Genomic DNA, 12,644 nt, shown 5'->3' with positions numbered 1-12,644 from the left:
TATCGACAACCTGAAAGGCCACTCAGCAAGGAAGAAGCCACTGCTCCAAAACCACCATAAAACAGCCAGACTATAGTTTGCAACTGCACATGGGGACAAAGATCGTACTTTTTGGAGAAATGTCCTCTGGTCTGATGAAACAGAAATATAATTGTTTTGGTCATAATGACCATCGTTATGTTTAGAGGAAAAAGGGGGAGGCTTGCAAGCTGAAGAACACAATCCCAACCGTGAAGCACGGGGGTGGCTGCATCATGGTGTGGGGGTGCTTTGCTGCAGGAGGGACTGCTGCACTTCCCAAAATAGATGGCATCATGAGGCAGAATAATTATGTGGATATATTGATGCAACATCTCAAGACATCAGTCAGTCAGTAAAGCTTGGTCGCAAATTAATCTTCCAAATGTACAATGACCCCAAGCATACTTCGTGGCAAAATGCCTTAAGGACAACAGAGTCAAGGTATTGGAGTGGTCATCACAAAGCCCTGACCTCAATCCTATAGAAAATTTGTGGACAGAACTGATAGCGTGTGCGAGCAAGGAGGCCTACAAACCTGACTCAGTTACACCAGCTCTGTCAGGAGGAATGGGCCAAAATTCACCCAATTATTGTGGGAAGCTTGTGGAAGGTTCCCCGAAACGTTTGACCCAGTATGTAATCTTCTGAACCACTGGGAATGTGATGAGAGAAATAAAAGCTGAAATAAATACTTCTCTCTACTATTATTCTGACATTTCACATTCTTAAAATAAAGTGGTGATCCTAACTGACCTAGACAGGGAATTTTTACTAGGGTTAAATGTCAGGAATTGTGAAAAACTGAGTTTAAATGTATTTGGCTAAGGTGTATGTAAACTTCCGACTTCAACTCTATATGTGCACTGCATTTGAAAAAACTACTCCATGTGCTGATGCTAAAGTGGATTTGGGAGTACTCAGTAGAGTCTGTAGAATCTATATATGGTGTCTTTTCATGGGGCACTGAGTAATACGGAGTGTTGCAGGCCTTTTACTTCGCCCATTACATTGGCCACAATGCAAATCACTGTATATGCATTACACATGGCTTATAGGTAAAAACAAAAACAAAAAAATTAAAACTGTTCTATATGCTGATGTGAACTGGGGTTTGGAGAACTCAGTTGGGTCTGTAGAATCTATATATGGTGTTATTTCATGTTATTTCAATACCCAGCAGCACTACTCTCAAAAAACAAACACTTAAGACCAACTTTTTTTAGTTCAAATGAAAATGTTATTTATTCATTACTTTATTTGGGCTACATTTCACTAGAACAACAGAATTTGCTAAATGATTGACTGTCTGATAAGCACTTTGAGTTATAGCCCTAACTAGTATTGGAATCTTCTTTGGAGATTTTTATGTATTTGGCAAAAATATATATATTTGTTCTGGTAATTTTCACATTGAAACCTCATGATGTATGTTTGACATGCTTTTTACATTTGTATCACAAATCATTTTTAGAGAACATCATGATGGAAGTGAACATTCTAGGCCCTTTTTAGACCGAAACATGCCTCCAGAATCCTTTTTTCACTATACGCCAATATATAGTTCATATATATTTGCATTATGACCTATGGAATGGTTGAAGTAAAATTCCAGCAACACTCTGTATTATTCAGTGCCCCATGAAATTACACCATATACTGTATATACTGAACAGAAATATAAACGCAACATGCAACAATTTCAAAGATTTGACTGAGTTACAGTTCATTTAAGGAAATCAGTCAATTGAAATAAATTCAGTAGGCCCTAGTCTATGGATTTCACATGACTGGGAATACAGATATGCATCTGTTGGGGTGTGGATCAGAAAAACTGTCCGTATCTGGTGTGACCATCAGTTGCCTCATGCTGTGCGACACATCTCCTTCGCATGGAGTTGATCAGGCTGTTGATTGTGGCCTGTGGAATGTTGTCCCACTCCTCTTTAATGGCTGTGCAAAGTTGCTGAATATTGGCGGAAACTGGAACACTGTCATAGACGTCGATCCAGAGCATCCCAAACCTGCTCAATGGGTGACAAGTCTGGTGGGTATGCAGGCCATGGACAAATTGGGACATTTTCAGCTTCCAGGAATTATGTACAGATCCTTGCGACATGGGCTGTGCATTATCATGCTGAAATTAGATGATGACAGCGGATGAATGGTACGACAATGGGCCTCAGGAACTCGTCACGGTATCACTGAGCATTCAAATTGCCATCGGTAAAATGCAATTGTGTTCCTTGTCCGCAGCTTATGCCTGCCCATACCATAACCACCCCGCCACCATGGGGCACTGTTCACAACGTTGACATCCGCAAACCGCTCTGCCAAATGACATCATACACGAGGTCAGCGCTTATGAAGACATTTGGACGTACTGCCAAATTCTCTAAAATGGCGTTGGAGGCGGATTATGGTAGAGAAATTAACATTTCATTATCTGGCAACAGCTCTGGTGGACATTCCTGCAGTCAGTTTGCCAATCGCACACTCCCTCAACTTGAGACATCTCTGGCATTGTGCTATGCGACAAAACTGCACATTATAGAGTGGCCTTTTATCGTCCCCAGCACAAGGTGTACCTGTGTAATGTCCATGATGTTTAATCAGCTTCTTCATATGCCACACCTTTCAGGCGGATGGGTTATCTTGGAAAATGTTAATATTTTTGTTCAATGTAGATTCTACAGACCCTACTGAGTGCTCCCAACCCCACTTTTACATATGCACCCCCCAAAAAATTGCGCTAAGCCCAATGTTGTCAACAATCCAGTCTGAGCATTGTATTTTTCAATAGTGGTCTCAAGTTTTACATATTTAAAACATTTACCATAAATTCCTTCTTGCATTTGCTTATAAGCACAATAAAAATCGACATGAATAAAAATGTAATATCTTTTGAAAGAGGTAACCACCTTGCAATGTTTTGAAATGCCGACTTTTATTTTAAAGGTTTCCTTTATTAATATTAACGCAGGGAAGTGACGTCATCGTGTGTGCTGAACAGACTACTAGTGAAAAGTCTACTGTGTCTATGGTAGTAGGCTATATCAGTCAGCGATGGAGTTTTGGCAGCAGAGAGAGTAGCCCATGTCCACCGGGAACACTTTCAAGGCAGAAGATGTAGGCCTAGGTGCTTGGATATGAGGCAAAATAAAGCGAAGGTGGCGCTGAAAGCTGGTTGAATGATAGCCAAGCTGACTAGCTAGTCCAGGGAACACAACATACTGCCACGGCGATGGAGGGTCTACCCGTGGTTTTGTGGGTTCCATCCTTGGGTCCTGTATCTACCATCTAGGAGATTCAATAATTATTTATTTTGGATCGGAATGTGTGTTCTTTTTCGTTGTAAACAACATCCACCATGTCGGATCCAAGTTACTGGACCGCAGTGCCAACCCACAAGTCTCATTTTGTAACAGGATCAATGCTAAAACGATCAAAAAGGTAGGTAGGAAATGTTCTGGTTTATGTAGTTATGTAACAAAGCTTAACGGCAGACAATTATGGTCCTTTTAATGTGTTGTGTATTCTTTTTTAAAGGATCTTTTCTTGTGTTGGCCTTGCTGATGTTCTCAGACAAGTCTCTGAAATAACCCGTCTATGGTCCAGATGGCCATCCAGATGGACACATGCTTGACCTCAACTTGCATTGTGTCCATTTCACATATTCAGAAACAATGTAACTAGATAAAAACATTACTTTGTGATAACATAGCCTATGTTGACGCTCATTCATTGGCTCTCATTTGGTTTCGATATTGGTGCCACGCGCGGTCTTATCCCCATTGTTTTAGTTTCAGAGCGTTCAGCTAAACGTGGTCAGTGCTTAGAAAATGTGCTGATTGTGAATATGTATCGTTGGCTACAATATAGTTATGGAAAGGCAAAACAAATAGGCCTACAGGTTATTAAGTCTGTAATACTGTTATAACAAAAAGGGAACAAAATAGTTATGTATTCAATAATTAATGACCTAAGTACAGTCCTTGTTGGATCCAAAACAATGACACTATATGCAGAATAAATATTCCTGGTTCATGTAGAATTTTTGGTTGCTCACTGCTGTGCAAAAACATCCTAGTTCTGGATGACCTATGGGAGTCACTTACAATAATTTGATGGGTGCTTATATTTGATATTTGTCCTGTTTCATACATGTGATGCTCATCTGTCCTTTATTGACCCTTATTGTGCCCATTCTGGTCAAATCGATGAGATGATTTACTTGACTCCTGCTCAGTCTTTATAATAAACTGTCTGACTCTGTCTGTGAGTATGCCTCCTGTTGATGTACATAGGCCTATGCTCAAAGTGGTAGATTTTTAGTGGATGTTTTGTTATACAAGTGTCTCACCCTCAAATTTTGTTGCTTCACAGTTATTAACAATAGCCGTTTGCAATTGTGTTGATTTTGGTTATATTTAAGTTTTGAAAGAAAGTTTTGCCGTTTAAAAGTTAGTTTCCTGCAATTATATGCATTATGTCATAGATAATGCTGTTGTTTTTGGAAATTTCAATTCTGACAGTCTAGCTTTTAGTTCTCAAAGATGGTAAAATAATATGTGTCCATTATCTTTTCTACATACTTTATATGTTGTTTTAGTTGTTTAAGTTTAGGCAACGTTTGTTTATTACACTGTTTGGACTTAGGCAACCCCAAAAAACACTTAGGTGGCCCTGCATTGCTTGCTAGTCATAGCCAATTACTCACATTGAAAGCAATGCATCTTTGCCCCTTCCAGAATAGAAACAAGCCTGTTTTTGATGATCTTTTCCCCCCTCTGGCTTAGACTGGTGTATTTGCTGTGCTTAAAGACATTTTCATGACATCACTTGAACTATTCCTATTGCTATTTGAAAGTGGAACTAACTCATGTTTTGAAGCACTGCCAGATGGATGACTGAAGTGTTTTGTAGCTGGTGACTGACATCTCTGTTCCTGTTTATGTTCCACAGTTGCCGGAGCAGCAACAGGAAGAGTCTTGGCCTGGGGACACCTTCGCCCACTCTGTCACGCCCTCTCTCCCCACTCTCCGTCCACACCGGTAAGAACCATCACAGGAACAGAAGTTTGTCTCCAATGTATGTAGCCTGTTTATGTAGCCTGTTTATGTAGCCTATAGTACACTACGTAGACTTATTCCTACCCGTTGACACGTTTGAATGTTTTAGAGTAGGCTGTCCTACTACAACATAGCAAGTGCAAGTATCAATATTTTGGATTTCTCTCGCTATCATTGGGACCTCAAAGCATTTTTAGATATATGCTGTGCTGATTGTAGAAAATAAAGGAGGAGACATACATCTTATTGGTCAGAAAATACAAAAATTGGCTTTTCAGTAAAGGGTGGGTTTTGTGTTTCCCTTTAGCATTTGAATCAATGGGAGTGTATACAGTGCATCCAGAAAGTATTCACACCCCTTGACTTTTTCCACATTTTGTTGTGGTACAGCCTGAATTTAAAATGGATTAGATTGAGATTTTGTGTCACTGGCCTACACGCAATGCCCTATAATGGCAAAGTGGAATTATGTTTTCAGACATTGACAAATTACTAAAAAATCTAAACCTGAAATGTTGAGTCAATAAGTATTGAAGTCAATAAGTACCGAACCCCTTCGTTATGGCAGGCCTAAATTAAGTTCAGGAGTAAAACTCTTCTTAACACGTCACATAATAAGCTGCATGGACTCACTCTGTGTGCAGTAATAGTGTTTAACATGATTTTCTGTACCCCACATACAATAATCTGTAAGGTCCTTAAGTCGCGTAGTGAATTTCGAACACAGATTCAACCACAAAGGCCCAGGTTTTCCAATTCCTATTGGGGGAAAAAAGCAGACATTGAATATCCCTATGGGCATGGTGAAGTTATTAATTACACTGTTGATGGTGTATCAGTACACCCAGTTACTACAAAGATACAGGCGCCCTGCCTAACTCAGTTGCCGGAGGGTAAGGAAACCGCTCAGTGATTTCACCATGAAGCCAATGGTTACTTTAAAACAGTTGTTTTAAACAGGCTGTGTCAGGAGAAAACTGAGGATGGATCAACAACATTGTATTTACTCCACAATACTAACCTAAATGACAGAGTGAAAATAAGGAAGCCTCTACAGAATAAAACATATTATTATTTGCAATAATTCACTAAAGTAAAACTGAAAAAAATGTGGCAAAGAAATTAACTTTGAGTCCTGAATACAAAGCGTTATGTTTGGGGCAAATCCAACACAACACATCACTGAGTTAATATTGCTACTCATATTATTTTCCAGCATGGGGTGGCTGCATCATGTTATGTGTATGCTTGTCATCGACAAGGACAAAGGAGATTTTTAGGATAAAAAGAAAAGGAATAGAGCTAAGCACTGGAAAAATCCTAGAGGAAAACCTGGTTTAGTCTGCTTTCCAACAGAAACTGGGAGACAAATTCACCTTTCAGCAGGACAATAACCTAAAACACAAGGGCAAATATACACTGGAGTTGCTTACTAATATGCCATTGAATGTTCCTGAGTGGCCTAGTTACAGTTTTGACTTAAATCGGCTTGAAAATCTATGGCGAGACTTGAAAATGCCTGTCTAGCAATGGTCAACAACCAGAACTTGAAGAATAATAATGTGCAAATATTGTACTATCCAGGTGTGGTCTTGGAGACTTACCCAGGAAGACTCACAGCTGTAATCACTGCCAAAGGTTACTGTAACATGTATTGACTCAGGGGTGTGAATATTTATGTAAATGAGAGATTTCTGTATTTCATTTCTAAGAACATGTTTTCACTTTGTCATTATGGGGTATTGTGTATACTGTGGATGGGTGAGAGAAAATATATGTAATAACTTTTGAATTCAGGCTGTAACACAACAAAATGTGGAATAAGTCAAGGGGTATGAGTACTTTCTGAAGGCACTGTATCACTTCTGGTTGTCAAGCAGGTGCACCCTATGAATAGAGTTCTGCACGAGGGCCCTACATGCCAGAGATGTGCAGACATTCTCTTTCAAGTTCTATCATGTCGAGACTTATCTGATTAGGGGGCACAATTTAAGCATTCATGATGTTTACAGTTGAATTAATTGGTAGCAAAATGCTCCCATGTTAATGAACACTTGTGTCTCGAGTACACAAAGGTCCAGGCACTGTCAAAGACAAACAAAATGATACTTTACAACGGCGCATAGCCTCCTCTCCATTAATGCCCTTTGATGCTAACTGCTGCTATGTTTGGCACCATAAACCAGACCTATTTGAGATATTATTCAGTCTAGCTACTTACAGTACCTGAGACTTGCCTCCATACAGTTTGCTTCGACCTTATTCAAAATATGAATAGGGTTTCAATCGCTATAATTACCTATTCTTATTCATCCGAGCTTAATTCATTGAAATTATGATAATCATCCCTTGTTTCTTTTCAGCTGCAAGCAGTCCCATAGAAAGCCCCCGAAATGTGTCCACCAGTGCCTCCCTCAACTTCCCATTTGCTCGCAGGTATGTGGTAGGGTTGAATGGCGGAAACCCTGTTACCGACATTTTACCGGGATTTCCCGCCCATAACCAATCCCTTTTCCTGGAATAAATAACTGTGAGACACCAGTAAATTATAATACATTATTTATATGACTAGCATGGCGTGAAATTGAACTGTTAAGTTATATGCTTCTCTTGTAAAGATTATACTTTTTTTCATTGCAGCTGCAGAGTTTTAAAACCACCTATCACTCGAATATTGTTGCTGTAACTCAGTGCATGCGCGACCACTCTCTCGCAGTCTTTCTCTCTCTCCATCAATTTCATTCATATTGCATCCAAAATAGATCATCCTGTTCTAGATTCCAAGAACACAGGATGAGATGTTACTATCCTTTGTGCAAGCACTTCCAAGAGTTAATGAACAGTGAGCCTGGTGAAATTTGGGGAGCGCATCGTCAGTAGTGTACCTTTGGTTCCTAGGGTGTTTCGGACTTTCACACTATACACCCTCCCCAAAGGCGGCCAGCGACAGGGTGATCAATCCTACGCTTGCGTCCCATTCCCAATTAGTCATAGGAGTTGCCTTGCTGTTGATAGCCAACATCCCATGGGACTATGCATGGCAGGGGCGTCCTCCTCCCTGAGTCAAGCATTGTTGACCGCATACCTCCTGGCCCTCTCACTTCGGGGCCCAGCTGGGGTCTTTCCTCTTCACCCAGAGCCACTGACTGCTGCCTTCTGCCGCCTCCGATACAGCTTTGATTGCCGAACACTTAATTCCCAGGTCTCTAAGCAGTCTGGTTGTAGATGTTGCCACAAAACCTCTGCAGCCCACCTCCACTTGTCAGACTTCTGTGTTCCAGCCATGATACCGTGCTTTGGCAGCTAGATCGGCATAGCGCAGATATTTTCGCTCATAAGCCTCATCTACTGAGTCCTCCCAGGGTACTGTGAGCTCAATGATGAAGACCTTGAGTGAACGGGACCAGAGCACCATGTCAGGTCTTAGGGTGGTGGTTGCGATCTCCTGAGGAAACACAAGTTGCCGGCCAATGTCAGCTAGCATTTTCCAGTCGCGGGCCAAGCGCAGCTGGTCTCGCTCTAATGGTGTAGAGCCGCTCTTTGGTGGTTTAACCCCTTCGCGGACAAAGTTCGTCCGTAAGGGGTGTGATGCTGCTGGGGGTGGTAGGGAGTTGGTGGCAGCTCGCTTGTCCTCCAGGGCGGACGCAAGGTTTTTAAGGACTTGGTTGTGACACTAAGTGTAGCGTCCTTGGGTGAGGCTTGTTTTACACCCTGTGAGAATGTGCCTGAGGTTGGCTGGCATGGAACAGAGGGCACATTCCGGATCTTCACCATACCATTGGTGAAGATTAACTGGTGTTGGAAGGACGCCATATGTTGCTCAACCGCCTCGCTTCCATGGCCCACAGATCCTTCCAGCTGATCTTCCTCTTCTCCACACTGTCCCATCGAGTCCACTGTCCCTGTTTGGAAAGAGAGACTGCCTTGGCCCACCTTGCAGCCTCCTCCTGATGGCATACCTCCTGCACTACCATCTTCCGCCGCTCTGGTGCAGTGGCCTTACTCCAAGCAGCACGGCTAGTTAGCCCAAGGCCTCCTCTCCCTCGCTGAACATGACCCACAATGTCAGCATGTCTGAGGGCTGCTGTTGCCTCCTGGACTGCTTTTCCTGGCCTCCATTTGCGCCCAGTTGCCAAGGTCGGCACGTTATTGCTCACCACTGGGTCTCGAGATTCATTCAGTGTCATCTGTAGCCTGGTTTTTGCACACTTGAATTCCTCTGTTAGACTGGTGAGGGGCAGCTTGAGGACACCATCTCCATAGAGGCCTATGGTGGTAAGGCATCGTGGAACTCCGAGCCACTTTTTTAAGTAGCCCGTGACTCCTCTTTCCATCTTCTCCACTGTTGAGATTGGAACCTCATACACTGCTAAGGGCAACAACACCCGGGGTAGGAGACCAAACTGCAGACACCAGGCCTTTAACTTTCCAGGTAGCTGGGTGTTGTCGATGGACTGTAGGCTACTACTGATGTCTTTGCGCAGCTGTTGCACCTGGTCTTTGTCCTTTAGGCTTGCATCATACCACCTTCCAAGGCTTTTTACCGGCTGCTCAGACACTGTTGGGATTTGGTCATCTCCGATGAAGAATTTCAGGTCAGAGAGTAGCTGCGTGACTTGGATGGTTTAATCTTCATACGTGCCCAGCTGATGTTCTCCTCGAGGTTTCTGAGCAGTGTCCTGGTGCATGGGACAGTGGTGGTCAATGTTGTAATGTCGTCCATGTAGGCTCTGAGTGGAGGGAGGCGGAAACCAGAGTCGACTCGCTGTCCACCAGCAACCCATTTTGAGGATCTGATGATAACCTCCATTGCCATTATGAATGCCAACGGAGAAATGGTACATCCCGGCATTATACCTACATTCAGGCACTGCCATGAGGTGGTGAAGCAGAACTGCAGATCCTGGAAGTACGACTTCACCAGGGTTGTGATGGTGTCCGGTATGTGGAAAAATCTGAAGGCAGACCACAGGAGTTCATGGGGCACAGAGCCAAATGCATTGGCGAGGTCGAGGAAGACTACATGGAGGTCCCTTTTCTCCACCTTGGCCATTTGGATCTGGTGCCAGATCATGCTGGAATGTTCCAAGCAGCCAGAGAACCCTGATATTCCTGCCTTCTGTACAGATGTATCGACGTACGCATTCCTTTGCAGGTACTAGGCCATCCTCTGGGTAATGACCCTAAAGAAGATTTTACCCTCGACATTCAGTAAGGAGATTGGGCGGAATTGGCTGATGTTCACTGCATCCTTCTCCTTAGGGATCAGGACCCCGCCTGCCCTACGCCACACTTTGGGTATTATCTTCTTTTGCCAAGCTGTTCTCATAAGCCTCCAGAGGAACCTCAGGACGTCTGGTGCGTTCTTATACACTTTGTACGGGACTCCATTTGGCCCCAGGGCTGATGCTGTTCTTGCCCGTCGAACTGTGTTTTCCACCTCTTTGCATGTCGGAGGGCTGGTCTCAATATGATGTTCCGGGGGTTCAATGGGTGGGATATCTGATGGGATGGCCAGATGTTCATGTCGCTTTGAGTCAAAGTTTGTTGTTCTCAGGTGCTCCTCTAGGTCTTTCTTTGTTGTTTTTAGAGCTCCACTTTTTTCCTTTGTGAAGAGACTTTTAAGGAACTTGAAGGGATCTTTACAGAATCAAGTTCTAGTTTGTTTTTTCTTCCTTCTGCATTTCCGTAGGTTCAATGCTCTACGGAGGGATGCCAACCGGGTTTTGATGTCAGCCTGAAGTGCCTCTATGCCCTCCTTTTCCACTTCCGAGGCCTTCCTCCACTGTTTCATAAGCTTTCGCCTTTCTTGAACGAGGCGCTTGACTTCTTGTTGCCTCCTGGAAACTGGTGGGGTTGGAACCTTTCTCCCGCCTTTTGCCTCTTGCACACCAAATCTTTCTGTCCCGTACTCATAGATGATGTCCCCCATCCTCTCCAACTTCTTCTCCACTGCGCCTCGAAGTTTCTCGAGGGTCAAGGTAAGGTCAGTATTCACTGTTTCCCACAACTTCTTGTCACTGGCGCCAGGCCACTTGACATACGGTCTGTGCCCTGGTAGTCTCCTCTCGACTGCAGGTCTGGGAGGCTGGGTGAGTTCCACTCCTGTTGTTGGTTCCACCTCATTTGTTACTTCGGTGCTTGAGTTTACGTCCTCCATGACAGTGGTACTGATGCACTGCAAACTATGGTTTGCGTCCAGTTACTATGCTTCATTCGACTGATTTGATCGCTTTCGCAGAAAGTAATCAATGCGAGGTCTCTGTCTCTCTTTACCCAAACACCCCTTCTTCCCCTGGTGGATCCTCAACCCATGGTGTGATGTAACTTTCCTCCAACCACAGACACATACCTGCATCTGTTTGTGGTCCGCTGTTGCAGCAGAACTTGTGACAGTTGCTGTGGTGTTCTCTTGTGCTGTGCTCTCATTACTCGTAGTCATTTCCGGTCCAGTCGTTACCATGTTGTCAGCCGATGAGTCATCTTCCGCCCCCGCTCTCGCAGACTCTAGAGGTATTCTTGTATGTTGACTTTCTGTAGCTAAAGCGGGTGTTTCCAACATACTGCGAAGCATGGGAAACTGCAGAAATGGGAAGCTACCCTATGACTGTCCCAGTGGGGTCTATTCCCTCCTGTCAGCCATCTCCGTGCCGCCACAAGGACTTTCCCCTGTTGTCAGCTGATCTTTCTCAGCAGTCACTGGACAAGTCCAGATATTCAGATTCCAAGAACACAGGATGAGATGTTACTATCCTTTGTGCAAGCACTTCCAAGAGTTAATGAACAGTGAGCCTGGTGAAATTTGGGGAGCGCATCGTCAGTAGTGTACCTTTTGGTTCCTAGGGTGTTTCGGCCTTTCACACTAGACACCCTCCCCAAAGGCGGCCAGCGACAGGGTGATCAATCCTACGCTTGCATCCCATTCCCAATTAGTCATAGGAGTTGCCTTGTTGTTGATAGACAACATCCCAGATTCTAGATTGAAATCAATCAATCAAATGTATTTATGAAGCCCTTTTTACATCCTCCGATGTCACAAAGTGCTATACAGATGTCCAGCCTAAAACCCCAAACAGTAAGCAATGCAGATGTAGAAGCACAGTGGCTAGAAAGGCAGGAACCTAGGAAGAAGCCTAGAGAGGAACCAGACTGAGGGGTGGCCAGTCCTCTTCTGGCTGTGCCAGGTGGAGATTATAACAGTAATTGGCCAAGATGTTCAAACATTCATAGATGACCAGCAGGGTAAAATAATAATAATCACAGTGGTTGTAGAGGGTGCAACAGGTCAGCACCTCAGGAGTAAATGTCAGTTGGCTTTTCATAGCTGATCATTCAGAGGTTGAGACAGCAGGTGCGGTAGAGAGAGAGAGTCGAAACCAGCAGGTCCGGGACAAGGTAGCACATCCGGTGAAGAAAGAGAGAGAGAGAGAATTAGAGGGAGCATACTTAAATTCACACAGGACACTGGATAAAACAGGATAAATACTCCAGATATAACAGACTGACCCAAGCCCCCCCCACACATAAACTATTGCAGTATAAATACTGGAGACT

At 43.6% G+C, this 12,644-nt stretch overlaps 1 protein-coding gene across 2 annotated transcripts in view; it reads left to right on the top strand.

Annotated features, from left to right (window-relative positions):
* The first annotated feature begins 3,031 nt into the window (after positions 1 to 3,031).
* The window catches only part of LOC112250739 (microtubule-associated serine/threonine-protein kinase 3), a 44,179-nt gene continuing 34,566 nt past the window's right edge, over positions 3,032 to 12,644 (top strand). For both annotated transcript variants that reach the window (XM_042322030.1, XM_024421137.2), the window contains exons 1-3: positions 3,032 to 3,471; positions 4,984 to 5,072; positions 7,454 to 7,526. In XM_042322030.1, the coding sequence (XP_042177964.1) occupies positions 3,389 to 3,471; positions 4,984 to 5,072; positions 7,454 to 7,526 (245 nt within the window). In that variant the 5' untranslated portion in view covers positions 3,032 to 3,388. The remainder of the gene's footprint in view (positions 3,472 to 4,983; positions 5,073 to 7,453; positions 7,527 to 12,644) is intronic.

Source organism: Oncorhynchus tshawytscha, linkage group LG05 (genome assembly GCF_018296145.1).
Source record: "Oncorhynchus tshawytscha isolate Ot180627B linkage group LG05, Otsh_v2.0, whole genome shotgun sequence".
In the NCBI taxonomy this organism is placed as follows: domain Eukaryota; kingdom Metazoa; phylum Chordata; class Actinopteri; order Salmoniformes; family Salmonidae; genus Oncorhynchus; species Oncorhynchus tshawytscha.
Note: the sequence above shows the minus strand (reverse complement) of the source record. Positions and strands in the feature narration are given on the sequence as shown.